The sequence below is a fragment of the Epinephelus fuscoguttatus genome, linkage group LG14 (genome assembly GCF_011397635.1).
Source record: "Epinephelus fuscoguttatus linkage group LG14, E.fuscoguttatus.final_Chr_v1".
In the NCBI taxonomy this organism is placed as follows: Eukaryota; Metazoa; Chordata; class Actinopteri; order Perciformes; family Serranidae; genus Epinephelus; species Epinephelus fuscoguttatus.
The window spans coordinates 23,082,401-23,110,139 of NC_064765.1; the positions used below are offsets into that span (position 1 = coordinate 23,082,401).

A 27,739-nucleotide genomic window follows, 5' to 3' on the forward strand; every position below is an offset into this window, starting at 1 on the left:
ACAAAGATGACAGATCACCTCGCCGTCCAATCAGATCCTTTCATTCATCCTCGAGGAAATAAAGCAGGAAAGGACAGTTCCGTCATGGCTAGAGAAGTTATGCTAGGCTCAAACTGGATAATAGAAATTAATTCAACATTAACTCCGTGTGACTTATTGGAAATAAGATTATATTACTGTGCTTATTTTACACGCATAGACCAAAATATTTCCCTGAAACAAAATATGATTTTAAGTGTACATAAGACTGTTTTATTAATTGTAATGTAGCCTACATAGATTCGAAGTTAGATTTATGTCAGTATTATTTCCACAAATGTAAAAAAGATTTTTTAAATGCACAATAAAATATTTTACCAATATAAAACAGATCGACAAATACACAAATTTTGAAAATTCGCAAGAAAAAAAAAAGAGATTTACAAAGAAAAACTGAGCTTCACAAATAACAGCTGAATTCACAAATATCTGTTCTGAAGTTGTAAATGAAGAAGATAGTCATTTATTCATTTGTAAATTAATTAAATGTATTCTCACACACACACACACACACACACACACACACACACACACACACACACACACACACACACACATACATACATGTTGAATTTGTTAATGTATTTGTAGATACATTTTATATTTGCATATTATTTATTCATTTATTTTTTGTTTGTATATCTGGAGCACACAGATTCAGAGATGTCCCAAAAAAAGGTGGACTATTTAGGTGAAGTATAGTATATTTATTTGTGGAATTTGTTTGAGTATTTGTGGATTTTATATTTGCTTTTTTAAAATTTGTTTATTTAGATATTGTATTTGTGGAGCACACCGATTGTCAGTCTGTTCACACAAACAATATTGAGACTGATCTATCTTCATAACATTACAACAATTCTTCTATTTCAAGATTCATAGGTGTCCCAAATAAAGCTGTAGTTTTGTATAGATGAAGAAGGCACAATAAAACATTTTCTTATGACTGTTCATACACAACAACATTCTGGTAGAGTAAGGTAGCACCTTAAGAATGTTATTTTATGTTATTATGATATTTGCTATTTAAGCACATATTTAAGCAAAAATACCAATTGTTAACTAACTAATTTTATCAGGTAAATTTCATATCCATCCAAGTTCAAGTCTTCTGAATCTCTCCATTTTGAATAATTTATTACTGGAAATGACATTGAGTCTATCTAACTGTACCCATTACTGATTAATTTTGATTCGTTATGTTTTATTCTTTTACTTTTTTTTATTTTTTTTATTTTGTGTACTTATTTAATGTCTTCTTTGACAATTTGGTCATGCACTATTTTGTTTTTTCTATGTTTTACAATGACGATACAGTGATGTAGTTGCTTTGTTTCCCTTATATGTTTTATTACTTTTTTTTTTTTTTTTACTAAAATATGGGTAATTAAGCACGAAGTAACAAAACTAAGTCTTTCCCCGCTTATTTTATTTTATTTTATTTTATTTTGTTATAGCGGAAGCTAATGAAGTGAAGCCCCGCCCTCCTCCGCCGTTGCTGTGCGACAGAGGAAGCTTCGGTCTCGCCATCATCCCAGTTTTGCTAAATAGCTTGGTAGCCGATTTTTTAACACCTATTATTTCCCACCGGAGCAATGGAGGTGACGATGGACCCTTTGTTTCTGGCGTGGAGCTATTTCAGGAGGCGAAAACTCCAACAATGTTCAGATATTTGCACAAAAATATTACAAGACAACCCGTACGACCAGGTACTGTGGTGTAGTTAGCGGGTCTAGCCTAGCATGCTAGCGATAATCCATTAGGGAAAGCCTGCTTGTTTGCTAACGCAGGATAGCGGTAGAACCTGGAGTATAATCCCGATTAACGTTAGTCGAGTCTTTGTATTTTATCATAATTGAATTTACTTAACGCTGTATTTACTGGCACGTCATTGAATCTACATTTATCTCAGTTGTTGTCAGAGCATATTCTTGGTCACTATAACTTACTGCATTTCTTTTTCACATGTCATTTGTGTTATTTTCTGCCCCATGTTTTCCATTTATTTTCTCAATTTATTTATATCTGTCCTCAACTTTTGTTTTCTGTCGCTAACTCACTGCATGCTGTCTCAAGGACTCCTCCTTACCTATCTCGGAGGTAACCTTGTTCCTCTTTTCCATCCCCGTTCATCCTTTTTCATGTGGATAGTTCAACAGAGATCCTGATAGTGACATGTTTACCTCTGCACCCGATGCCATCTCATGTGATGGGAACATTGTGTGTTTAACAGGCTGCATGGAGCTTGAAAACCCGTGCTCTTACAGAGATGGTATACATAGATGAAGTTGAGGTCGACCAGGAGGGGATTGCTGAGATGATGCTGGATGAGAGCTCAATTGCTCAAGTTGCACGTAAGTCCAAACTCCTCTCAGCGTGAACTTAGAAAGTGAATACATACATACATTTACTCAATGGATTGATAAGACTTGACTTTTTCAGGACCTGGAACATCACTGAGGCTCCCTGGAACAAGTCAGGGTGGAGGTCCCACAGCGGCTGTCAGGTACTGTCTGCCAGAAAATAATTGTGTAATGTGATAAAATCTTACCATCAGTATTTTCAGCAAAGTATGAGTCCCCTGATCTGAAATTTCTTTTCTGAATTCAAGGCCTATGACACAATCAGGGCGTCCCATCACAGGATTTGTAAGACCCAGCACACAATCAGGGCGTCCTGGGACAATGGAGCAGGCCATCAAGACCCCACGCACTGCAAGCACTGCTCGTCCTGTCACTAGCGCCTCTGGCAGATTTATCCGTCTGGGAACTGTAAGTAAATCTGCATCAACCAGAGGCTCCATCTGCCCAGTGAATTTGGGCTAACATAATATTATTTTTCTCTTGAGAATATATTTCCAATGTGATGTACCGTATATGTTTCCTGATAAAATACTGTATATTAATATCATAGGACCAGTATCTTTTATCTGCTAGTGCACCTGTTTATTTGTAATTGCATTTTATTTTACGGTGTTGACAGTGAAGAAATCCTGAAACATTCAGCATGACACTTTGTTTCTCCAGGCTTCAATGTTAACCAATCCAGAAGGACCATTTATAAATTTGTCGAGACTAAATCTGGCCAAGTATTCCCAAAAGCCCAATCTATCCAGGGTAAGACTGACACTGTGATTTGCAAAAATTATCAAGATGATTGGCTTTTCTCACATGTCAAGTAACCATAATTTCCCTTCTCAGACACTGTTTGAGTACATCTTCCATCACGAAAATGATGTAAAAAATGTAAGTGTTCAATAAATCAGTACAAAGAAAAATTGTATGACTTTGTGAAATTTCAATGATTAGTTCATGTGACACAAACTTTACATTTCTTTTCCAGGCTTTAGATTTGGCTGCTCAAGCTACTGAACATGCTCAATTCAAAGACTGGTGGTGGAAAGTTCAGTTGGGGAAATGCTACTACAGGTAACTCACAGACATCTAAATGAATGGAGCTCAACATTCTGGCATTTACAAAAGTTGCATGTTTATAATCGGTGTAATCTCTGACTTTTGCAGGCTTGGTTTATATCGAGAAGCAGAAAAACAGTTTAGATCAGCTCTCAACCACCAAGAGGTGGTGGATACATATCTCTACCTTGCAAAGGTAACAATGAAGACATCATAGCGTTACATCACATCACCAGCTTGTTGGACAGTGTAAAATACTCTGTCCTTGAGCCAAAAATTAAAAACCCTTGTGTTTGTTTTACCATAGGTATATCAACGTCTGGATCAACCAATAACCGCTCTCAACCTTTTCAAGCAAGGCCTTGACCACTTTCCTGGTGAGGTTACTCTGCTAACAGGAATTGCTCGCATACATGAGGTACAGTATGTCTCCATGATCCTTACTACACAGTGGTGGAAAAAAGTTTTTGGACATCCCATGCATTTGTGAAATATTGCATTAAGAATCACTCTTAGGTCTTCAAGTGCAGTCACAGCCAAAATACTAAATAAATCCTAAAAAAGCCATTAAAAACTTAAAATTGATTGGTTCCATAAAAATACATAAGAAATTTTGAGTATTGGGTCATTTTGGTACCAGTGATGAAGATCGTTCTTTTTATTAAAAGACACAATTTTTGTTGCCAAGCTTCGTGTCTACATAAAGCCAGCACATTTGAAAGTTCTTCAGACACAAAAATGGCTAAAACAAGGAACCTAATGCAGGAAACACGCCTGAAGATAAAGATTCTCAGCCAGGAAGGGTACAGCTGCCGCCAGATAGCCAGGAAGTGCAGATGCAGTCCTTCAGCAGTTGGATACACTCTGCAGAAATACAGACGAACCAACAGCTTGGAAGACAAACCAAGATCTGGGCATCCAAGGGTTTCTTCAGCAAGAAATGACCGCATCCTGATCCGCATGTGCAGGCAAAACCGCCGAATGACATCACAGGAGCTTCAGCAGCAGTGGTCAAACCAAACTGGTGTCCAGTGTTCCACCCGCACTGTACGTGGCCGACTTTTAGATCATGGCTTAAGGTCCTACAAGGCTATCAAGAAGCCCCTGATCAATGAGAGACAGAGGTTAGCCCAGGCACACAAGAACTGGACAGCCAGGAACTGGAAGAAGATTTTGTGGTCAGATGAGTCCAGTTTCCAGCTTTGTCTTCCTCCTACTAATGTGAGGGTACGCATGAAGGCCAGGCGAAGCATTATCTCCAGCATGTACAGTACCTACTGTCAAGCATGGTGGAGGCAGTATCATGGTTTGGGGATGCATGAGTGCTGCTGGTGTTGGTCATCTCACTGTCTGTGATGGCACATTGAACTCTACCAAGTATTGTACCATTCTCGAAACCCACATGCTCCCTTCTGCGTGTGCGCTGTTTCGTCGAGGTAAAAACTGGATTTTTCAACAAGATAATGCCCCTTGCCACACATCCAAGGCCAGTAGAACTTGGCTGCAGGAGCACAGTATCCAGGTCTTAGAGTGGCCAGCTCAATCCCCGGACATGAGCCCCATTGAAAATCTGTGGTGGATTATCAAAAGGTCTGTTTCAAAGCATAAACCAAAGAATTTAGAAGAATTAAAAGCAGTAATTCCAGAAGAATGGGACAAGATTACCCCTCCACAGTGTGAAAGGCTCGTGGGGAACATGCCAGCCAGGATTAGAGCTCTACTATGTGCCAGTGGCAGGACTACTAAATATTAATTTGATGATGTGATGGTTTATTTATTTTTTGTTCAGTTTTGAACACATTCTCTGTTATTTGTTGACTTTGCTACCGACAATGTTGAGAACTGACATATTGAAACTGTCAAGAATTTAGTTTTGTTAGTTTTTCTTGTAAACAATAAACAAAAAAATATAATTTGTATTTGTTTGTATCTGTCTAATGCAGCCACACCTTTTGAAACACAAAAAAGATTTTTGCACAAATATTTCATGATAATATTTGAGATTGTGTAAAATTTTAAGGGTGTCCGAAAACTTTTTTCCACCACTGTAGAGTCTGCTTAGTTCTCTCTCCAGAAACATCTGCCAAAATGAAATAGGTAACCATAACCACTGTTTATACTGTGATATTGTCACAGGAGATGAACAACATCTCATCAGCCACAGAGTATTACAAAGATGTCCTGAAGCAGGACAACACTCATGTGGAGGCCATAGCCTGTATAGGCAGCAATCACTTCTACACCGATCAACCCGAGATCGCCCTGCGCTTCTACAGGTCAGATAAACTTTTATGCATGTGTAATGTGACATATTGTTACAGTATGTATAATGAGGAATTATATCCCATCTGTGATTCAATAAGTTTCTCCCTTTGCTAGACGGCTACTCCAGATGGGGGTGTATAACTGCCAGCTGTACAACAACCTGGGCTTGTGCTGCTTTTACGCCCAGCAGTACGACATGACTCTGTCCTCATTTGAGAGGGCTCTGGCCCTGGTGGCCAATGATGAAGAGCAGGCTGATGTATGGTACAACATAGGTCACGTGGCTGTGGTGAGTTAATCAACCCTGAAAATATCCCAGAATTTCTGCTGATTTAAAGGGATAGTTTAGATTTTTTGAAGTGGGGTTATATAAGGAACTTATTCATAGTCAGTGTGTTACCTGCAGTACGTATCGGTTGGCATGATCCCAGTTTAGAGAAGCAGGCAGGAGTACCGCCACGGAAGCTAAGCAATTTCCTGCTGCGTATGGGGGCAGCAGCAAAACATATTTAAGCCACCCAAAACGGTAATTTTATCTCACAGAACACGGGTGCTGCTGGTACCACTGCCTCTATCGGTCAGTTTGTTTGTGTTATTGTGTGACTTTGGAGTTTTAAAGGGTTAATTTGGATTCACCATAGTCACACTATACCAGTGTATAACATAAACTAAGTGATTGAGGCAGCAATAGACCAGCAACTCCTGTGTTTTGTGAGGTAAAATGATTGTTTTTGTCAAAGGAATGTGGTGGCTTTGAAGAGAGCACAGATAATGGCTTCAGTTTTTCATCTCAAAAGGGCTGTCTGACGGCAATGTAAAGCAGTAAAAAATATTCTAAATAAAGTGTTCACATGAACAGACGATGATTTTTCAGGTGGCTAAAATTGGACTTGTCCCTGTCCGCAGCAGTATATAGCTTAGCTTCCATGGCAGTACTCTTGTCATACCAACCGTCATCCACTGTAGGTTAGCCACCGACTATGGATAAGTACATTGTACAAAAATCCAAATTATCCCTTTAATACTAAGTACCCTCTCTTAAATGGCTCACAGATAAAATAGATTAAATGTTGACTGTTAGCAAATAGAAGTTGGTACAAAGTGCTTGTGTTCTGTGTTTACAGGGCATAGGGGACTTGACACTGGCCTACCAGTGTTTTAAACTGGCTTTAGCTTTTAATAATGACCATGCTGAGGCCTACAACAACCTAGCTGTGCTGGAGCTGCGCAAAGGTCGCATCGAACAGGTAAGTACATATCTTTGAGTCATGTAGGTTTTATTCAGCTATTAAAATATGAGGTATGAGGTCATATTGGTGTCATTTAAGTCCCTCCAACAGCTTATTATTAAAGGACCATTAATTTGTCTTAATTGGTGTTAAACTTAAGTGAAGCCTGTATTAAGAATATTTCTTAATAACACCCATTACAGTATTGATTCTTCAAAAATGTTCCTACAAAACAGTAATCATTTGAAGGTTACAATTGCACAATATAAATCCAACGAGCTATAAGCCACAAATTAGACCAACCAGGAGCTGGATGATAAATCATTTAGCATAACGATCTGAGACAAGATATTCTTAGACATACTGTATGAGGCTGTGGTTATCCCACAGCAGCACGGACTGTGTGCCTCCCTCAAACACAGCTAGGTGCCAGCCATCGGCTGTTTTTCGATCATGATGGTTGGAATGGAAGCTATGAGCAGAACTAATATTGTGTAGGGGTATTTGAATTTCAAAATACATAAAAGTACCTATTTTTTTAGTTTTTTATTTACCTTAAAAGCCTTATTGCAACACTGCATGATACGGAAAAGGCTGTTGATGTACGATTTCTAATAAATTGTTTTCAGCTGTAAGCTATAATCGTGACTGCCACTGAGCTAACAAGATGACAGAATGATGTGTTAGCTGTCTGATTTTGAAGGTGTCCCTGCCCACTCCTCAGCTGCAAACCTACTATAAATGAGAAAATGCAGGCTGTAATTTAAGCCAAATTTCTGCTGTCTGTTTCATGATGTAAATGGTGTCATCTGGCAAAGAGGTGGTGGGAGTGAGCTCTCTGATGAAAGTATTCATGGTTGTCCTATCTTTGATCTAGTCTAAAGCCTTCCTGCAGACTGCTGCATCACTGGCCCCTCACATGTATGAGCCACACTTCAATTTCTCCATTCTCTCTGAAAAGGTAATTCATCACTTTTGTATTCATCTTAACATCTAAACATTGCAGTAGTTAAAGAGACAAAGTGTAATCTCCCCAATAGCATCTGTCAAAGAAATGCTTTTGTCTGTTTACAGATTGGAGACCTTCAAAGCAGCTACACTGCCGCCCAAAAGTCTGAGGACTCCTTTCCAGAGCACGTCGACACTCAGCAGCTTCTTAAACAACTTCGGCAGCACTTTGCAGTCCTGTGAGCGTCCGACCAGCACGCAGAGGAAGCACGGCGTGGTTTGAATAATGTAGGTGTCGAAGATAGGAGTTGTTGGGCTGCAGCTATCACCATCAGGCTTCAGAACAAAAGTTACTACGAATGTCATGTTAGTCAGACATGGATGTCAAAGAATGGACATAGGGTTTGGTTGATGTTTATTTATCAAATGGTGTGTAGTCACTAGATTGACAGTTTATCAGGTACACCAGTGTTGTGGAATTCTATTGTAGGTAGCTCTCTGTGTTGCATTTTCATATCCTCCTGAGACCCAAACTTTTGTTTGGTATGCCTTTTTAATTTCTCCTAACTATTTAGGATCAGTAGGACCTAATTAGTATAAAAAACTAAACACTGTCAATGATAATTAAGTCCTAATGTCTTCAAACAAGTACTTCCTAATTAACAGCCTTGTAGCTTGTTACTGTTACTAAAATTGGTCAAATTTGTTGGCATGTCAAACTACACACATTATTAATAATAATTAAACAAGTTTCAACCATACAGTGTGATCAGGTTTTGGATCTTGTCCACTTTTGTGTCGGGATTGGCTGCAGACTGACTTGGCAGAGATGGCTGCCATCTTGTTTGCACATGGATTAGTGTATTGTGCTCTTACTGCCACTAGATGACACAAAAATTGTCAGCGAAGGAGGACAACGGGTCCAAGTTAAGGAGAATAAAGTATAAGGTCGAGTAAATCAAAATTGTGACATCCTCAAATGAGGACACAGGGTCTCAGGAGGATATAAAATTCTGCACACCAGCGTTAAATGATATGGATGTGACTGGCCTCATTATAGTATGTCTATTCATTTGCACTTTTCTGAGCCCTTTGATCCACAAGCTTTTTACTTACAGAATCTGTGGTCACTGGTAGTTCTTAGGTTTTCACATCATTCTTAGTAAATCCTTGCAACAGCAGGGTGTGAAAAGACCAACAAAATAGCTGTTTGGGAACTGCCAGAACCAAACTGCCTATTGCCAGCAGGTTTTTAAAGTCTCTGTGATGACAAATATTTGTGTCATTTGCAAGCTTCATTTAACAACTCAGCCCTAGGTGACGCTCTAAATGCTGCTTTGTCACGCAACATGTGACTTGTAGGTACGTGCAGCTTATGTGAAGGTGGGTGTTTTCTTGATAAACTGTTAACCTAGTGTACAGGACTGTATAGTAGTAATCCATATGTACATAGTAAAGTTTAAAAAAAAAACTATTTATGACAGTTAAATTGTTAACTTACATTTTATAGTTCATTTCAGAAATCAGATGTATTTTTTGTACTTGGACCTTCCCTGCCATTTTTGTAGTCTCAACAAATGTTGACATGACAATAAAAAGATTCAGAAGATGTGTAAAAGTCTCTAAGGTGGAGTTAAATCTGCATTCAAAAAATTAACTGAAAAGTTAATGTGATTTAAAAAAAAAAAAAAAAAAAACCCACATTAACCTGCAGATCTTGGTGTCATTTCGCAAATCCATTTCAGGTCATAATTGCATGGAGCATCATTCCAGGACTTAAAGGGGTTGCTTCTGGGATATGCTGCTGCACAGTCCTCATTACCCTGGTTGTTGGGCTCTCCATCATTCCAGTACCTGAAACAAAAGATAGGTTGTTGCGCTATAATAACTGCTCTGCCACTTTATGTTTAAAATGATTATTGATTACAATTTTGAAGAGTGGTATTACAAATGGATGATAGCCACAGCATTAAGTATGCGAATGTGCTATCACAACAATTCTTACAATCACAGTATTTCACTCTTATGTGTTGTCAGTTGCATATTTCTGGTATGTACACGAATGAAGCTGTTACCCCTGAGCCAGTCTTGTTCCATCCAGCCATCTCCAATTCCCTTCCTCCTGCACATCTCTCAGTCCGATCCAGAAACCAGTCTGGCTAATGGGTCTTGTAGCATCGTGATAATTATTTATCAAGTTGGTAACTGCCAGCTACCACCACCAGAAATGTAACACACAAGAACGTACAGTAAGTTAACTTGTCTTGTTGAGTTCTATGTAGCACAGACTTCTACTGCGCAGAAATAAAATCTAAGGTGCTATAAAAGGGAATTACAGCATATCAATGTGATGACTAAACACTGAGTCTTACGTGTTTTTCTCTGCTGTCTATCACTGCCAAGTCACCTCCTTGTTTTGTGCAAAAATTTCTGGCTTCCTGCCATGGTCTGCGTGAAATGTCCTCAGAGAAAGGGAAGTAGTAACACAGTGAGTTCATGAAAGTCCATCCAGGTAGGCAGTGTCTGCAGCCCTGCTCTGTTGCCAAAGAAAATGGAAACATGGTATGTTGTGGTTGGGTCACAATAATGATGTATTTATACCTTGCAAACACAATATTAAAAAAAAAAAAGGGAACAAGCTCTCACTAAGCATTGGCATGTGGGATTTCAACGCTGCAATGTCCATTTGAAGTTTATCAGCCTGCTTTTCGTAGGTTTTGCTTCTTTTATGCTCATGTTCAAGCTCCCACTTGGTAATTTGCTGCTCACTGATCTCTCTTGCCAACTCTTTCTTGGCGTCATCCCTGCTTTGAATTGCAGTGTTGTACGCAGCCTGCAGTTTGACCACCTCTCTGCTGATGTCCATTACTGCAGATTGCCCACCAGTACGTTTATTATCTGTGAGTGGTCAAGACAAAGCGTTACTCAAGTTCTGTAGTCTCAGTTTAAGTTTCTTTTTTCACTTTTTACAGTCCATGTACAATTAATTAACGAGTCAAATGAGCACAGGAGTAAGAGCAGAACAAAGTGAAATGAAAAACATTTCTATGTTAAAATTATTGGTGCACAGGCCTTTATAACATTTATCAGCTATCTGACTTCATTTTTTTGTCTTTTCACTCTCATACTTGATGCGAGTCAAGCATTAACTTTACACATACAGCTACAGAAAGGTTAAATTAATAGTATTTTATCATGATAGCATGCGTGTGAGCTGTATGTATGGAGGCCCTTGGTAATGTTAATGGTATTGTTATTACAAGTACTGACAGCACACTGCAGACTTAACCCACCAACACATATGATAGAGATTTTAATAAACATTTTATCAGTCGTACTTGTGTCCATCCTTTTACATTCTGCTCAGCCGTTTGGTAGAGCACATTCTGAGTCATTATTTCTTAATGAAAAATGTGTTGAACTTAGTTCAATCTGATTGAGCCATCTCTATCATTCTATCATTTGGTGCAGATATGCTATGCTAAAAAAATTCCAGTAGATGTCGCTGTGTCTTTGCAGATTGCCTCCTACAGGACGTTAGTAACAAAAAAGATTAACTCCAGACATGAGGGCTATTTCAAAAGTAGGCATATTTTTATTTACATGTTACAGTTTCAGAGGTGCTAAACATATTTATGTAATTTTAATAAAGGTAAAAACAAAAAATTATAAACATGCTCTACCATTTGTCCTTTATGGTAAAGGTAGTGAAGCTAACGTATTTAAAATTGACTCTTTGCTACGAAATAAAACCACATCTGATCATTCATTGTAGTTAAATGATACACTTAATGTCATACTGTATATTATGCTGAAATCACATATCCATGCTATTTAATTTTATTCCATTGCATATGTGATGTAAAAAAAAAATCAATATGATTCTTCATCATTTATGGGAATTTAATTTTATACCATTTTATTACACCTGGAAATAATACTAGTACTGGTAATACTACCCTTTCCATAGGAACAAATTGATATATGTTACTAGCATTATTGCAGTATATGGTTTGTAATTTTGTTCTTTTTGTTTTACAAAGACCATGAAGTGACTTTATAACCTATATTTATCTTAGTGTGGACAGTTATTGAATCTAAGTCCAATATTCACTTTGTAACTTTGTTTTGGTCTCCATCAGCTCCCCTGAGGGAAATAGCTAGCTAGCTAGCTTTTTAGTTGCTAAATGCTACATTATATTCGCTAATGTTAGCTAGTTGTTAACGTCCGCTGTTCAGCGCCGGGGCGGCTAACGGTTAGCTAACAACCTGGATTGACCAGAGCTCCCTCACTGAAAACGGCTAACTAAGTAAGTGAACAAAAGTCAAACTGTTAATTGCTGTACCTCTTTGGTTGTCTCTGATTTTGTTGCTTAAAGATTAACCTTACTTTCAACTCTGAAGTCGAAGGTTGAAACAGTCTTAATTATTATTATTATTATTATCTTATTTAATGAGTTGCAGTGGTGTTAATTGACAAAGTGTTGTTTCATGTATTGAAGAACTGTACTTGAGTACAGTTTTGAGTTACTTCTACGTACTTTAATTGAGCAACGTTTCCATTTTATACAACTTTATAGGCCTACTTCTACTCCACTAAAGTCTGGAGGCAAATATGTCACCCCAGAGGAGGGCAGAATTTATTTGTTGTGTAATTTAAGAATGAGGTTCACCTCTTGTTTTACTGTCTTGTAGGCTACATGAAGACATAAGGAATGTACTTTTCAGTAAGATGACCTCTATCTATGTTGATTTCTTTCGGCTGTATGTTCATGAAAAAATGGGGTTTTATTTCAGCAGAATTTCTAGTAGTTAGTTTTAAGGTTCTGATTAATAATAATACAAAATATAAATCTACTCATAATTATAATGATATATAGGCTTAGGTACCCAGCAGCAGGCTATATAAAGTAGCTTAACTGAAATTAGCTGCACCTTAACCAGCTGCAGCATGTAAGTGATCAACAAATGCATGTGTCAGTAATTATAATCCAGTAATATACTTCATTTTTAAATGGACCATTCTGCATAAGAGTATTACTTTTGGTTCTTTAGGCTTCACAATAAGGCTACATGAAATGTTATTGAATATCAATATGGCCAAGTGCACTATCCAAATAGTAGAAGTTGCAGCTTTCTAAAAGTAAAGTATGTCACAAGCATTATGCATTGTGGTGCCACAGAGATGCGAATCATATTTCAGTCGTAAGTTAACATGCATCATCATCCTTTAATTACCATTCCCACTAAAATTGCTACTTATACCGCAATCACAGTATCTATAAAAATAATGGCACAATGATATTTCAGCCCCAAGTTTAGGTATATCTTGATGTTAATACTTTTGCACTTGGTTAAGATTTTGAATGCAGGACTCTTACTTGTAACAGAGTAATTTTTTTTTTTTTTACATTATTCCTACTTTTACTTAAGTTGAAGAGTACTGTTACCACTACTGGTGAACTGTGAATGAGATGTCACTAACACCACAACATTTTGACAATATTGCAAATCTAGGAGTGGGTGAACAGTGACTTACAGTAGACTCCCAGGCCGATGTCAACCACAAGTAGAATGACAGCGAGCACTGCCAGGCTCACTGTGAGCAGTCTGTAATGATTCAAACTGAAATCGGGTCTCACCATGGACATGGACACTACACAAAGAAGTGGTGGATCATTAGCAGCGTCATAACCTGTCACAATATAGTTCAGTTTTATCTAAATAATATACAGATGGTTGACAAAGGTAAAGGAAGAACCTAAACAAATGATATACATTATGTAGTGTTTTATCTTGTTTGCTATCTGTACTTTGTGAAGCTGATAATAATCAATGAATGATCTTTATAGTGATTCAAAATCATTCACTTAATAGCTTTTAGTAAAACAAGGATACATGCTTAGAATATGGCAGAAATGTCCACAGTAACTTATTTCTAATCCTATATCAGCATCTGATTCCAGTATCAAATAGCAGATTATACATTAACAGATTGTTGTTGAGGTGTGCAGTCATTTAATCACTTCTCATTAACTATACCTTGGTGCTTCTCTTGGTTTGAGAAAAGAGTGCGCTCATCTCCGCCAAAGTCCTCTTGATAAGTCAGTTTTCTGTATGGACCGTCAGAAATGCCACCTGAATTTTCTCTGTCCTCCATGTTGACTGTGAAGTGAGACCAGTCTGACGTGATTGTCCAGGAGAGATTATTTGTAAGGACATTGCCCTGTGTGTAGCTGTGTGTGTCACATTACAAACAAAAAATCAAGTTCATTTGTTAAATATTTACAGGGGGTGCAGGTAATTTGAAGAGCAGTGCCGTTTTCTAATCACAGAATGATTTCTAATTTATTCTGACATTCAAGCTCTCTGAGATAGGTGACACTGTTTATTTTATTGATTTCATTCAGTCATTACATGGCAGATATTTTCTTCAACGTACAACTGGAAATATTGTGCTACATTAAGTTATTCAGTCATAGTTAAGGACTTAGAGGGGGGTCAACAAGTAAATAAAATGGTACAGACGTGTGAGCAGACGTGTGTTGTGAGCAGTGTTACAGACATTTTTGGCATTTTTGCAGCTTGAATCATAATTATCTGCTTAAACATAACAGGGGAAAAATACATTGTCTGCTGCAGAGCAACTACTGTATGCTAGTACTTTACACAGATATCTGAAGAGGCGTAAACCAAGCATCAGCGTCCGGGGCTGAAAAATGAAGCGTGTCCCAGGAATGAATCCTAAAACCTGGAAATGAGTTAGCATTTTACCACTCACACTTCCCTCGTCTTAAAGTCAACGGGTTCTTGGTTAGATGCCTGAAATCAGGTCTGTGGTTAACACAAGCTTAAAAGACTTTCACGTTTTGTTCTACGACATAAAATACATCACTAAATACCCCACTCATGAACATTAAAGCTTCTGTGTGTCTCAAAAAAGGCAGTTGCTAACAAGTAGCTAAATGAGACTACGAAATGTCATCACGCCGAGCTGCACCAAATCTGTCTTTACCGTCTTGTTGTGGTGGTGAAGTCAAAGTCATGTGACCGTAGTGTATTTCTTTATAGCCTAACTTTAGCTTTTTACTTCAAGTGATTGCATTTAGGCTTCAGTAATTATGAAAGTAATGTTCATTTGTGAAGATTACCTTACTGAACAAAATGTGTAAAGTATCGTAAACATCATAAACACATCCCACAGGCTTTTTGACAAGGGAACCAGTTCGATGCTAACTTCTGCGTCAGCCTACAGAAAAACGTTGTCCCTGGGTCACTCTATAGACACACATGTATGAGTGCCCAACTGTACGGCAGAAATAAAGCCTGGTACAAAAAACAGTTTTGATGTCTATAGCTTATTTCGACATTCATGACAACTGTATGGGTTTGAATTTTTAAATAACTCACTTGTTTAGATTTTATGAAGGCTTAAAGTTACACATATTTAATGGTTGGTCCACGTGAGTGACAGGCTGTGTGAGGTGTCGTTAAAGTCTATGTGTCAGATACACCCCTTGCTTATCCACAGCTCCTCCCTCTCGTTTAAATTTGATCACTTCTGGCTACAAAAACACAAGACGGCAACAGCCAAAAAGCTGCACTTTAGCCTTCAAAATGTGAGTTGACGAACCAATGTGTGACGTTAAGGTAACTGCATCCTTTATTCTATACAATCTGTGGTGTATTTGAGTGTAGAGAATGGGATACAGTGTTGGAGCTGGGGCCTCGAAGTTGCTCAGTGGCGCATAAAGCCAAAAAGTTCAGTTGCCACATATAAAATTACCTGAATGATCGGCACTGCTTTCTCACCATGTGGCCCATAGATCAGGCACACTGGAGACTTCTGCCAGCTGAGCTGTCCATTTCAGCAGCTTACTTGAATAGGGATAAAGTAATTCAATCGTGCGGCTCGACTACACTTTTCAAATGTTATCAAACCAAATGGATCAAATCCTGACAGTGCAAATACTTTTTTTGTGGAGATGATGCCAGAAAATAATGCATGCACTGATTTACAGACGTCTCTTTCGCCATGTAAGTTTATGGGAAAATGTTTTTTTGGGCCCCAGGGCATCATGTAATGATATCAAATCCACTGTTTGGCCTCTATGTAAATTGGCTTCAAAGCCAAGTGCACTTCCATCACATTCAACATGGATACTAATGTATCAAGCTGCAGATGGTTTAATGTAAAACTTTAATCAGTAGCTATTATTTGTTTAAATCACTGAAATCAACAGGCCTATATTTGGGACAGGTGTCTATATGGGACAGGCCTTCAATTCCTTTCACACAAATTGTTGCGCAGCAAAGATCGGGAAGTATAATCAAATTGTTTATTTAAACCAGTATGAATATTACTTGTTTAAAAATTAGGCTGCAGATAATATATCGATTATGAATCATTCATTTGATCCAGCTCCGACTGACAGCGCATCAAAGAAAGAGTGAGTTATGGCACTTGAGGCCCCCAGCATACTGACACAACACCACTTTATCCTGTTAAAACAACTTGGATTGATTTTTATTAAAAACCCTTTTAATTGTTTTGAGCTGAGAACCATTACGGACTAAAGGAATATCAATAACTTAGAGGGTAATCGAGGAATGGACACATTATATGAGGTGGCCAACAACCCCCTTTTATACATCTGAAGAACCTCTATTAAAAAAATGAACTGCTTGGTAACCAGGCGCCTAATTGAAACAGACCTTTATTTGTCAGAATGTGTAGTCACACCGGGCTAGTAAAAGGGACAGGGCATTTAATTGAAGTTTTACGGTATTTAAAATATTTTGCATGGACACAAAATATTTGTCCAGGTTTCTTGATTTCCAGTTAAGAAATTTCATGTTTGTCTTGGCTCCATCTCACATATCCAGTTATATTGATGGTCCTCGCAGTTTCCGTTATACCATGCGCCCCTGTTATCAGTATAGGAATAAAAAGCAGCACAGTTCCCACTCTGAAGTCCAGCGCGGGTAGGCTGTCCAATCTTCCAGTACCTTGAGGAAATCAAAATCATTTAGAGTAGAATTAAACTTCACTGTATTTGTTTGTCATGATGATATTGTCACGAAATGATAGAAATCGAAAGTGTTGACACTACGAGATGCTTACATTGTTTCCACCTCAGTCACATTGTTAACCCAGACCCATGTTCCCGCTGTCACCACATTGGTGAGGCCGATCCAAAATCCATTCTCCCACCACGAACCACCGCCTCCCACCTTTGGAAAGTTGTCAATCATGAGTTGCTGTAAGAAAGCAGACATTTAATTTCAAGTGCAAAGTCATATACATGAACTGTTTGATCAAATGGACTTTAAAGACCTTGAAAAACATTTTTTCTCTCTCTGCATCTCTCATTTAGCTTCCTACACTGAGCAAATGAATGAATATGACATTTTTCTTCTACATACTAAACAGAGCCCTAGATAATGAACTCAATGGGACTTTTAAACCAAGAATAGATATCAAATTAAATGAGCATTTACGGAGAAAATAATACACAGATCTATGATTCCCATGAAGCTAGAGCTATTTTTTCTTTCATTTCAGAGATGGAGACCCACCTGCTCCTCCAGGTTATTGATCACAAGCAGGTCGCCCCCTTGACTCATACAGTTTTTTCTGCTATCCGGCCAGTTCTTTTTGGGGTTGGACTCATGATGAGAATAAAAATAGCAGGATGATTTAAGAAGACGCCATCCTTGTGGGCATCTGCCGCAGGATTGCTCTGTTGAGGCAGGAGGTTGGTTTTATAATATTCTATATAAATCTCTGATACATAACAAATACATGAATTGTGAAATCATGAAATGTTATGTACAGGACCATTTGCCACAGAAGACAGGTTGAAGTTTGTCTTACCTAAAGCAGTTTTATTTGAATGCAGGTTTTTCTTCTCTGTATTTAGTGCCTCAATCTGTTTCTGAAGGTTGTCAGTGAGGGTCATCGTCTGCTTCACCTGCAGCTTTAGTTTCGCATGGCTGCTGCGCTCTCTTACTAATGCTGCCTGGGCCTCCAGTTTTGCCCTGATGATGTCACTGTGGTTGCGGAGATGGTTCATTTCAAGAATTAGGGGTGTAGCAGCTGAATTGGGAGCCTGAAGGTAATTGCCTTTGGCACCTGAAGCATAAAAACCCGTCATAACAAAGAGAAGGAGTAACTGTGGCAGAACCAGTGTGTAAAGTCAAGGTTGTGTTTTTGTTGTATTTCACATTGGCAGCTCTACAGAGGCAATGGTGGTCTGGTGGTTGGTCCACTACTGTGGTGCTGACTGCTTGAAGGTGTTACTTTGGTCTCAGGGAACATGTGATGGTAATCTTTCTCTATTTTGTGACAGTTTACAGAGCAAAATATCAGTCAGTTAATTGACAAATTATACACAGTTCCCACAGTCATGAAAAACCATAAAAAGGCATGGAATTTCACAGTCTTTTCCAGGCCTGGGACATCCTGCTAAGTGTTGGAAAAGTCATGGGATTTTGTTGTGTATAATGAGTGTTAGAGTAATCTTCTTGGGATAACCTTCCACATAATGTAACATAACAGCAAATTTATTTTCTGTAGCTGTTGATGTAAAATAGGTATAGTATGATGATGCGTGACAACGTTTTATTTACCATCACGTACGTCTCTTCTTTTCGTCTCCGCGTTCTGTCTCTCCCTTCATGTATGTGTGCCAGCTTGAATTACTTTTAAATAGAGTTTGAATTTCATGTTTGATTAAGAGAAAAAATCATGTTGTAGAAGAGTGATTTAGGTTCATGAATCCCAAGTTTTCCATATGTATGCCATACCCCACTACTACGTTCTAATTGTAGTACATTTTTGAGATGGAGCGGTGTTTGTGTTACACATAAATGGCGATGAGAATTTCATACTGGTCCTTCAAAAGTCATGGGAAAAAAATTAAATTTTGTTCATAGACATGTGTTGGAACTCTGATTATATACAAAATACAATATAATACAAATATATATACAAAAATAATCATTATGCTATGGTGTCTTACCAAATTGTATTGCTTTGCAGCAGGGCTGAATCTAATCACATGAATCCATTTGCTGCTTGTGTGTAGGTGCTTCAGATCATTCATTGCATATTGTGATGCACATCACATCTGTCTCAGTGAGTGTGATGGATACTCCTGCTTCAAAAAATTGCTGTGAAATGACCACTAGATACATACCTATACAGCATATTAACCGATACAAGATATTATGGAAATTCTGGGCCGATACCAGTACACATGTTTAAAATAGCAATTTGGCCATTAGCCGATGCTGATGCCAGTGTTTTTTTGTTTTGTGTTTATGCTTGTCAGCTCACCTCCTCTTAGGAATATTAATGAGAAAAAGAAAAAGATCACCCTTACCCAAAGAGTAGAGTTTAAGAGCTGCTCACTGAAACCGAACAGGAAAATAGAAAATCTATAGCTAGATAGATAGTGTCGGGTCTAGCCAGTGGCTTCTTCCCTGAATCAGCAGCTGGGTATGCTAGCTACTGATGTCAGAGTCAGATTAATGCAAATAATTCACACAACATATAGCCAGCATATAATTGATGTGACAGAACAGATAAACAGCCACTGCATGCAGTGGATGTCATTTTATGTGACGATAGGCTAATGGTAGTCAACAAGGTGAATGCGGGCCGTTACTGATGTTCCACTAATACATCATTACATACCAACAAGGTATTCACTTGAGAAAGTAAATGAGAATACACATAGACACTTCGGTATTGTGCAATGTCTCAGCTATCTGACACAAATTCTACAGAAGATGAATTGTACACAAAACAATCACAATCAGCAGTTTTCTGTGAACTCTCATACTTACAAAAAATCCCGATGACAACAGCAGCAATCAGCAGAACAGCATTCAGCGTGCCCAGACTGATTATAACCAGTCGGTGGTTTGGCAGCGCACATCCACCTCGCTCTGTAAACAGGCCTTGATGAAGTTCCTCTGAGTTAAAATCTTAATAGTATATTTTATCTTAAGTAAGACCCTCCTTATAAAACTAAGAGCAATATCATGGGGACTAAAAGGTTACAGATAAATTGACTGAAATGAATACAGAGTTAAAATCATTATATTTAGAATTTTAAAACCTCAGAATATGTTTTTAAGATCATATCTGAACTGACGTTACACTGAGTCTGATTGAAAGAGAAAAGAGTAAAGAAGTAGGACATTAGTCAGAAACTTTAGATTCAATTATTTTTAGTGGTTGTAAGTTAGTCGTACCTTGTCCAGATGTTTGATGGTAAGAGTGCCCATCTGTGCTGAAATCTTGAGAAGTACTTTGTTCAAACGACATTTCCTCCCCTGATTCTGACTGTGACTGTGAGTTCTTCGTTGTAGTGATGCAAGTAGTGCCTATTGACCTGTTTGCCTGCTGCTTATACCAGTGATAAGGCGCGTGTGTGTGTGTGTGTGTGTGTGTGTGTGTGTGTGTGTGTGTGTGTGTGTGTGTGTTTGGACCCTGGTCTGGATGCTACTGCCTTTGTGTGTATGTGTGGATCACAGTTGGTAAAATATCAGTCAAAAGGATAGTTGTATAGCTTAACCTCTGATTTAAATTATGTTTTAAGTGTGGTATAATACACTGTAAATGTCAGCAGATGTGATACAGCTCCTTTTTACATTCAAAGATATACAATATTACACTGTTGACACTCTGCTTGTAAGCCTGTATGCAGATTTTGCACCATCATGCGTACAACATTTCTCCTTACTGTGTAATATAATGCTATATCAGCACATTCAGTCATCGACAAACCTTAGAATGATGTTATTATTTACCACTTTCATGAGGTGCTGAGTCATGATTATGAAAGAGTTCAAACGGCTGAGATTTTTTCCCTGTGATTGCAGTGTACTTTATTCTACATTTCTTCGCTGACATTTTAAAACTAGCTGTTAAAGAAGCTGTACATCTTTTAAAGGAATAGTTTGACCTTTTGGAAGATTCGTTCTTGCTGAGAGTTAGATGATAAGATTGATACGGCTCTCATGTCTCTCATGGGTTTGTGTTTAAATTAGTAAGATCAGTAATATGTTTTAAACATAATAAGGCTTTTTACTCAGCCCTTTAAATCAACTTACTCTCACAACTGCAGACTTTGTGGTCAGTTACAAACATTAAAACTCTTACCACATTACAGATTTATAAAGCATTCATAAATGATTTATTAACCATTACTAGTGTCATTAGTTGTAAAACTCACATTTTTTTTTTAAGTATGGTGTGTGTTGCTGATGTTTTGCATATTTTGTTTGGTTTGTTTGTATGTACATGTTATTAATAGCAAAATACTGCAGTGTGTGGTGGAATGATAATGATAGTACCTGTAATGACAATAATAACAATATGAAAAATATAATTTACAGTAATAATAATAAAAATAATAATAGTAATAATAACTAGAAAAGCACTCAGAGAGTGCAGACCTCCGCTAAGTAGGTGATATTCCCTCCCCCTCTGCATCAGATTTTGCAGCCTGCATCACAATTAGGTTATTTGCATCACTTTCATTATTAGGTCATATGCCTTCACCATGGAGACACTGTGGTGTATTTATTTTGTTTTTATTTTGTACCAACACAGAATATGTTTTTTTGTATTTTTCACTTTCTTTTTTCCAACACAGAACATTAATTTCAACTTTAGAATTACAACAATATATAGCAAGTAGAACAAGATGTGCTCTATCATGATCTATTGAAAAAATAATAATAATAATACCATACTATAACATCCTTGTATCAAGAGCTGAAATGACGGTAGAAGTAGTGTTGGTATATGCAATTGATAAAAGTGTTAATGACAATGATAATGACAATAATCATAATGATACAATTGGTTATAATAATAGAACAAATGATGATGATAACAATAATGATAATAGTAATAACAACAGTAATTACAACAACATTGATTATGATAATAAATTTGTAGTCCCCATTTTCAGCCTTTTACACTAATAAACCAAAACTATAACCCCTCCTGTGGAAGCCCATAAATGGAGGCTGGTGTTTAAACAGATGATGAGTGATAATGTAGTAAAACACGTTGGTAATAATATGAAATGCTGCATGTCGTCATAGGGCAAATTAATACTGTATTGTATCAGTGTGCTATATGTAAAAATGTCCTTACAGCTACAAACAACTACATTATATTGTGTTATAAACCACTTGTGAAATGTTAAGTAGGTGGATTTAAATACAGTGTTAACAGTTTATTAAATTGTGCAGACAGAGATATGTGTAACAGTAGCATGCACACACATAATCAAGGTTCTGATTTGGTAAAGATACTGTTCATCATTACAGAAAAATTCAGTCAGAAAGTCTCCAAGGTGAATTTAACTCTTTATGGAAAAAGTTGAGCTTGCGAGCAAATGCTGTAAACATAAAGTGTTAAGTCGTATAATTTGGGGCTTTTTCACAAATCCATTTCTGTTTTTGTCCACATCTAACATCGTTCCAAGCCTTGAAGAAGTTTTCTTTGGCACGTACAACTCCACAGTCAGAGTAACCTTGTTTGTTACTGTTTGGTTCTCCATCAGCCCAGTACCTGCAACAGATGGTAGGTTACTTTACAGAGACACAGTACTTTCCTCGTTTCCACATTATGCATCTTTTTGTTATTCAAATAATTTATTCCAGGGGACAAGAGTTGTAAATGCCTATATATTGTATATATACTATATATATAGTATATATATATATACTATATATATATAGTATATATATTGTATATATACTAACAATAGTTTGGAACAGTTAAAGTAATAAAAAATAGAAATAAATATAGATCACTGAATATCAAACTCAAAGTAAGAAATACCTAAATAAATATATAAATCTGGAATTGATCCACAGGCGGGACAGTATGCTAACATTTCCTGCAAATACTCCAGCATGCAACATGTTAAACTCTTACCCTTCAACCAGTGCTCTTCCATCCACCCATCTCCAAGTATCTTCTCTGGGGAAATTCTTCAGTCCAATCCAGAGGCCCCTAGTGGGGTCTGGGAGGTATTTGTTGTTATCCAGTAAGAGGTTTACAGTTGCGTTCTAACAAATACGAAATATATATTTACATAAAAACAAACAAAAGGTGTTAAAATTTTACACACAGAGGGTTCTAACAAAATATAAATGAGTTTTGAGTATCCCACCTCTTTGTCTTTGCTGTCTATGACTGCAAGGTCACCTCCGTACATCTGGCAGTAATCTCTCGCTTTTTGCCATGTTTTGACCCCGTCACTTTCAGAGAATGGGAAGTAGTAACACACTGAGTTCATCAAAATCCATCTTGGTGGACAGTATTTGCAGCCATTGCCTGTTGCCAAAGAAAATAACAGTGAATGACAAACATATAAAATTAAAAAGACAAATCATTATGCTATTAACATTTTTATGATATATACAATAATAGTAAAACAGGTCTTACTCATTATTTCTATTTGGTATTTCAGTTTTGCAGCATCCTCAGTCTTTGTAACAAGCTGCTCTTTATACTTTGTGCTTCTTCTTGTCTGGTGTTCAAGCTCCCAGTCTGTTGGAATCTGACGACTCATCTCACTGTCCAGCTGCTTCTTGGCACTGTCTAATGATTCGACTGCAGCCTTGTAAGTATCCTGGAGTTTGGCCAACTCGTTGCTGATGCGTTCTGTATCATTAGGTCTGGTATCTGGGAGTTTGTTGTCTGTAAGTGTTGCAGACAAAAATTTTTAGAGCAGCAAATTATTTTTTTCCTCATTACCCTATTTCTAACTGATTTCATCCACATAGCGATGACTTATTTATATCTAAGGCACCCTGATAGGATGTAAATGTCATGCAAATATGAACAAACTAAATCACATGGAAAGAAAAAATCAAGACAGAGGTATTACTATCAGTGATCTCTCATAATGGCTTTGTAGTCTATTCCAGAACTAACGCTCTGCTGTGCTGAGATAATCCACTGAAAGGCTACAGAGATAGAATTTACCACTAGAGCTAAAAAAAAAAATGCCTTTTCTAGTTTCCAAACAGTATCAGCAGGAGAATGAAAAAAAAATCTTCAACTAAAAAAAGCTTTTGGACTATTAACAGAAGGTGAATGTACTCCAAAATAATTCAGCACTTATGCGTAGGCTTATTCAATTTAACGAGCACAAAAATATTGCATTCTGCTATGAATTTCTACCATTCCTGAAGTAGTTCGATAAGAACAGATAATCAATCTGTTAGTACGCAGTAGCACACAGTTACGTTAACTTACAGTGAACCCCCAGGCCGATATCAACCATTAGTAGAACAGCAGCAAGTAGCGCCAGGCTCACTGCAGCCGGTCTGTTAAGTCTCCCAGGTGATTTTCTGTACGTCGACACTAGACAGGTAAAAGATGACTCAGTATCATAATGCCAGAAACTGTTTTGAACAAACACTGCACTTAGGCCTATATCAAAATTGTACATATTCTAATTACATTTTAATGTCAATGCTTTACTTATTATAGAGGCTTTATAACAATGAAAAGTGTGAGTACACCAATCAGCACTAACTAGTCTCAGCATTTCATTCATTTCTGTGGACAAAAGTGCACAGTGAAGATCTAAACACAGGAAATATTCACAGAATCTTCACTCTACACAGCCCCGTCCTGCATTAGAAAAGTACACAGTTAAAAATACCCAAGAGCTATATACAAGAATTATAATGGCCAAGCGTCAGGAAGACAAAGACACTGACAAAGCCTATTAAGTAGCTATTAATGATTGTTAAAAATAAGACTAAAAAAAAACACATAATACAGACAGATGATATTAGTCAGGGGTCGTCAGTTTACTTAATAACAGAAAAGGGGTCCCTTAAGGAAAAAGGTCGGGAACCACTGGTGCAAATGTTAACTTTTAATTTACGTTACCTGGTTGCCTGTTTTGGTTAGATTGGGGGTAAGAAGGTTGCTCCTCATCATGCAAGTTCCCATCATAAACCAGTGAGCTGAACCCACCTTCAAAATTACAACCAGTGATTTCTCCCTTTACCATTCTGACTGCAGAGCTGAGAGCAGTCCTAGTGAGAGAGAGGATTTGTCTGGAAACCAGCCTGTGTTGACACTTAAAGCTACCATTGCTTAGCTCATCAACGGTAAGTTCATGACGATCGAATTCTAGTGAAAACTGTCTGGCATGAAAAAGGAAAGTGAAAGTGAAATTCTGAATAGGATGGATGCCAATCCCTGTGTGTGTATGTGTGGATTACAGTTGGTAAAATATCAGTCACAAGTATGGTATAATACACTGTTAATGTCAACAGATGTGATACAGCTCATTTTTACATTCAAACATATAAAAGTTTGAGATCAGCACCAGATTGGGGTTTCTTTGACACTTCCATGAGATGCTGAATGATGATTGTGAAAGAGGCTCAGATTTTCTTTCCTTCTCTGATTGCAGTGTACGTCCCTATTGCTCTGTATTTCTTTGCTGAGGTTTTACAACTGGTCATTTGAGAAACTGATTATTTCTTATTGTAATAGTTTAAACTGTTGGGAAATAAGTTGTTGCTGAGAGTTACAGTGTTTTCACACTTTGTCCTTTTCTGCCCTCTAAGGGTGATTTCACATTTAGTCCTTTTTAAATGAACCAAACTCAGTCCTCTTAAAGTGGACCAAAAGTTGGAACAACAGAAAGAATACAGAATCAGTTCTTCTTGCATTCACATTGTCAGTTCATATGAAAGAGGACTCAGTCCAGTTGCACTTTGATGTTTTCCTTGTTCCATATCTAGAAGAATGCAGTTGTTTCATCGTCAGACCAAAGTACTCCTTGTCCACTGGCCGTGCTGTCGTTACCTGTGGCAGTGGTTCTGTTGTGTTATTATGCGTCTCACTGAAATAGCGTGTGATCTGTCTACAGCAAGTTTGGAGGGCTACAATACAAAAGCAAAAGGCAAAGCGGACCTGGGGCTTATTCTGTGTACAACGCACAGGTTAAATGAACTGAACCGCGCACTGGAACTCAGACCCCTCACTTCAGAGGGGTCTGAGTTCTCTTGGAGTGTTCACATTTGCGCAAAAAAGTCACCGCTCTGAGTGCACTTAGAGGGCTGAAAAGGACCAAGTGTGAACACCCTTAAAGTGGACCAAAAAGTAGACCAAGAGACAAGGGCCTCAGTTCTGTTCGTGTTCACATTGTCAGTTCATTGAAAGAGGACTCAGTTCTCTTTCTGGTCAACTTCAGCTCTGGTGGGGCCTCAGTATTGTTTTTACTTTGACACTGCAGTGCGGTTATGAAGCCCCTCACTTTCAGATGAACTTAAAATTAGAGGAAAACTTTAGTGTGTCTGTGCTGTAGACTGTTGCCATGCAGTATCTTCCATGGACCAAACTACTCCTCTTCCTGCATCCTTGCAAGCGTCACAGGCTGACGTGGTTTTGTCTGTCTCTTCAGGTGTCCCAGTATATTAGCATGTGATCTACAGGGCTAAATAAAATGTCAAAGAACAAAGCAAACCAGGAGCGCTTTGTGTTCACAACGCACAGGTTAAGTGAACCGCAACACTGACTTGAAGTGAGCTGAACTCAGACCAACACTCCTGAGGTGGACTGAGTTCAGTTCACTTCAGAGGGCTCTGAGTTCTCTTGGAGTGTTCACATATACCCACTGCTCTGAGTCCGCTTAGAGGGCTGAAAAGGACCAAGTATGAAAACACCCTTACACGATTAATATATCTCTTATAGGTTTACGTCTTAATTAGTAGTTAGTCGATATATAATCGATTAATTCTTGACAGTAATATGTTTTAATCTGCTCAGTCTTATCATTCAGCTCTTTAAATCATCGGCTTACTCTCACAAATGCAGATTTGGGGGTCCAGTTAAAATCAAAATAAAATAAAGCTCTTTTACCGGATTACAGTGTTATGAAGCATTTAAACATAATTTATCAACCACCAATAAAGCCATTAGTTGAAAAACTCAAAGATTTTGTTAGCATGCTTTAGAAAGTGATACCTACAGATGTTTTGAACTGAATTTCAGTTAAAACTCTTTTGCATGGGAAAAGAGAAGTGCAATTCTTGTTACTAATATCTTGGATGCAATATTCACTTTCCTTGAATTCCAAATATGATTATTTTGCACATTGTGAAATAATGCCTGCGTTTGTATGACTGTGTGCATGTGTAAGTGAGTGTGTATCTGTCTGTCTGCAGCCAGTCTTACAAACTGCTGGACCAATTAGTCATATCCTTTGTGTGCATGATCTCCTGTGGTTGTGGTAATTCATATATGAAAAGTTGTTTTCATGGCTGTTTTATACTGTCACTGACTGCTGACTCCTCACTCCTCTTAATCTGCCGTTAGATGCCGCAAGTTTTCTACAATTGTCTTGGCTAAAAAAACAAAAAAACATGTCTTACCGTCTGTTACAGGCCACATTTTCGTCGTAGCTTAAAATCAGACATCAATAGAAAAGTTTGGTCTCATTCTGAACCAGAGCATCTGCATATTAACTCCACACTCGATATGTTATAATCCATTAAAGTGATCCATTCCTGTTGCCCCATTTTTGTTATCCTTAAGGCCATCTTCACTGCAAGGAAGGTTGGAGGGACAGTTCCACAGCGGGAGCGTCTTTAGAAGCAGCAGGATTTACCTGCCAGATTTTGTAGACTTGCAGCTTTTGTTGATTCTGCAATTTTTCCTTGATATTTGTGCTTCCACCGTAAGTAAGTAAGCTACATAGTTAAATGGATTCTCCATCCATCCATCCATCCATCCATTCCATCCATCCATTCTCATCCGTTTATCCAGGGCTGGGTTGC

General features: G+C 37.8%; 4 protein-coding genes and 1 long non-coding RNA gene across 8 annotated transcripts; 2 read left to right on the forward strand and 3 right to left on the reverse strand.

Moving 5' to 3' along the window:
- The first annotated feature begins 1,545 nt into the window (after window positions 1-1,545).
- ttc8 (tetratricopeptide repeat domain 8) lies at window positions 1,546-8,354 on the forward strand. Its single transcript, XM_049595571.1, has 15 exons — window positions 1,546-1,748; window positions 2,273-2,393; window positions 2,482-2,545; window positions 2,651-2,810; window positions 3,066-3,155; window positions 3,240-3,284; window positions 3,382-3,467; window positions 3,561-3,648; window positions 3,760-3,870; window positions 5,589-5,728; window positions 5,832-6,006; window positions 6,842-6,964; window positions 7,824-7,907; window positions 8,021-8,166; window positions 8,217-8,354. Exons 1-14 carry the CDS (start codon window positions 1,635-1,637, stop codon window positions 8,135-8,137), a joined length of 1,518 nt encoding a protein of 505 aa, XP_049451528.1. The 5' UTR covers window positions 1,546-1,634; the 3' UTR covers window positions 8,138-8,166; window positions 8,217-8,354.
- On the reverse strand, window positions 8,260-14,100 carry LOC125900525 (CD209 antigen-like). Its single transcript, XM_049595572.1, has 6 exons — window positions 13,937-14,100; window positions 13,434-13,550; window positions 10,541-10,792; window positions 10,267-10,430; window positions 9,970-10,106; window positions 8,260-9,748 (listed from the first exon to the last, which is right to left on the reverse strand). The coding sequence occupies exons 1-6, from the start codon at window positions 14,052-14,054 to the stop codon at window positions 9,598-9,600; spliced, it is 939 nt and encodes a 312-aa protein (XP_049451529.1). The 5' UTR covers window positions 14,055-14,100; the 3' UTR covers window positions 8,260-9,597.
- LOC125900529 (uncharacterized) lies at window positions 11,916-25,060 on the forward strand. Its single transcript, XR_007450862.1, has 3 exons — window positions 11,916-12,204; window positions 23,473-23,553; window positions 24,972-25,060. It is a non-coding gene; the product is annotated as an uncharacterized LOC125900529 (long non-coding RNA).
- Window positions 16,594-20,275, reverse strand: LOC125900526 (perlucin-like protein). Of its 4 annotated transcripts, none has more exons than XM_049595575.1 (6): window positions 20,159-20,275; window positions 19,748-19,849; window positions 17,772-17,947; window positions 17,474-17,637; window positions 17,019-17,155; window positions 16,594-16,903 (listed from the first exon to the last, which is right to left on the reverse strand). In XM_049595575.1, the coding sequence occupies exons 2-6, from the start codon at window positions 19,837-19,839 to the stop codon at window positions 16,747-16,749; spliced, it is 726 nt and encodes a 241-aa protein (XP_049451532.1). In that variant the 5' UTR covers window positions 19,840-19,849; window positions 20,159-20,275; the 3' UTR covers window positions 16,594-16,746. The 4 variants fall into 4 exon arrangements, with proteins under 4 accessions (XP_049451532.1, XP_049451531.1, XP_049451533.1 ...); XM_049595574.1 differs by having other exon boundaries at window positions 17,772-18,029; window positions 20,159-20,269; XM_049595576.1 differs by having other exon boundaries at window positions 19,748-19,861; window positions 20,159-20,269.
- On the reverse strand, window positions 21,574-27,530 carry LOC125900527 (CD209 antigen-like protein E). The gene is made up of 6 exons (XM_049595577.1): window positions 27,335-27,530; window positions 24,192-24,299; window positions 23,376-23,630; window positions 23,101-23,264; window positions 22,863-22,996; window positions 21,574-22,493 (listed from the first exon to the last, which is right to left on the reverse strand). Exons 1-6 carry the CDS (start codon window positions 27,351-27,353, stop codon window positions 22,337-22,339), a joined length of 837 nt encoding a protein of 278 aa, XP_049451534.1. The 5' UTR covers window positions 27,354-27,530; the 3' UTR covers window positions 21,574-22,336.
- Window positions 27,531-27,739: the final 209 nt, after the last annotated feature.

Coding starts and splice junctions, on each gene's coding strand:
- LOC125900527 (XM_049595577.1), bottom strand. Junction 23,631..24,191: donor TATCGGCCTGGGGGTTCACT/GTAAGTTAACGT, acceptor CAACACTTACAG/ACAACAAACTCCCAGATACC. Junction 22,997..23,100: donor TAGACAGCAAAGACAAAGAG/GTGGGATACTCA, acceptor CGTATTTGTTAG/AACGCAACTGTAAACCTCTT.
- LOC125900526 (XM_049595573.1), bottom strand. CDS start 20,231: ATGTCGTTTGAACAAAGTACTTCTCAAGATTTCAGCACAGATGGGCAC. Junction 18,030..19,747: donor TGTTGTCATCGGGATTTTTT/GTAAGTATGAGA, acceptor TTTATGCTTCAG/GTGCCAAAGGCAATTACCTT. Junction 17,156..17,473: donor TCAATAACCTGGAGGAGCAG/GTGGGTCTCCAT, acceptor GCTTTCTTACAG/CAACTCATGATTGACAACTT.
- LOC125900525 (XM_049595572.1), bottom strand. CDS start 14,054: ATGGAGGACAGAGAAAATTCAGGTGGCATTTCTGACGGTCCATACAGA. Junction 10,793..13,433: donor CATCGGCCTGGGAGTCTACT/GTAAGTCACTGT, acceptor GACCACTCACAG/ATAATAAACGTACTGGTGGG. Junction 10,107..10,266: donor TAGACAGCAGAGAAAAACAC/GTAAGACTCAGT, acceptor TGGTGGTGGTAG/CTGGCAGTTACCAACTTGAT.
- ttc8 (XM_049595571.1), top strand. CDS start 1,635: ATGGAGGTGACGATGGACCCTTTGTTTCTGGCGTGGAGCTATTTCAGG. Junction 3,156..3,239: donor AAAAGCCCAATCTATCCAGG/GTAAGACTGACA, acceptor TTCCCTTCTCAG/ACACTGTTTGAGTACATCTT. Junction 3,649..3,759: donor CATATCTCTACCTTGCAAAG/GTAACAATGAAG, acceptor GTTTTACCATAG/GTATATCAACGTCTGGATCA.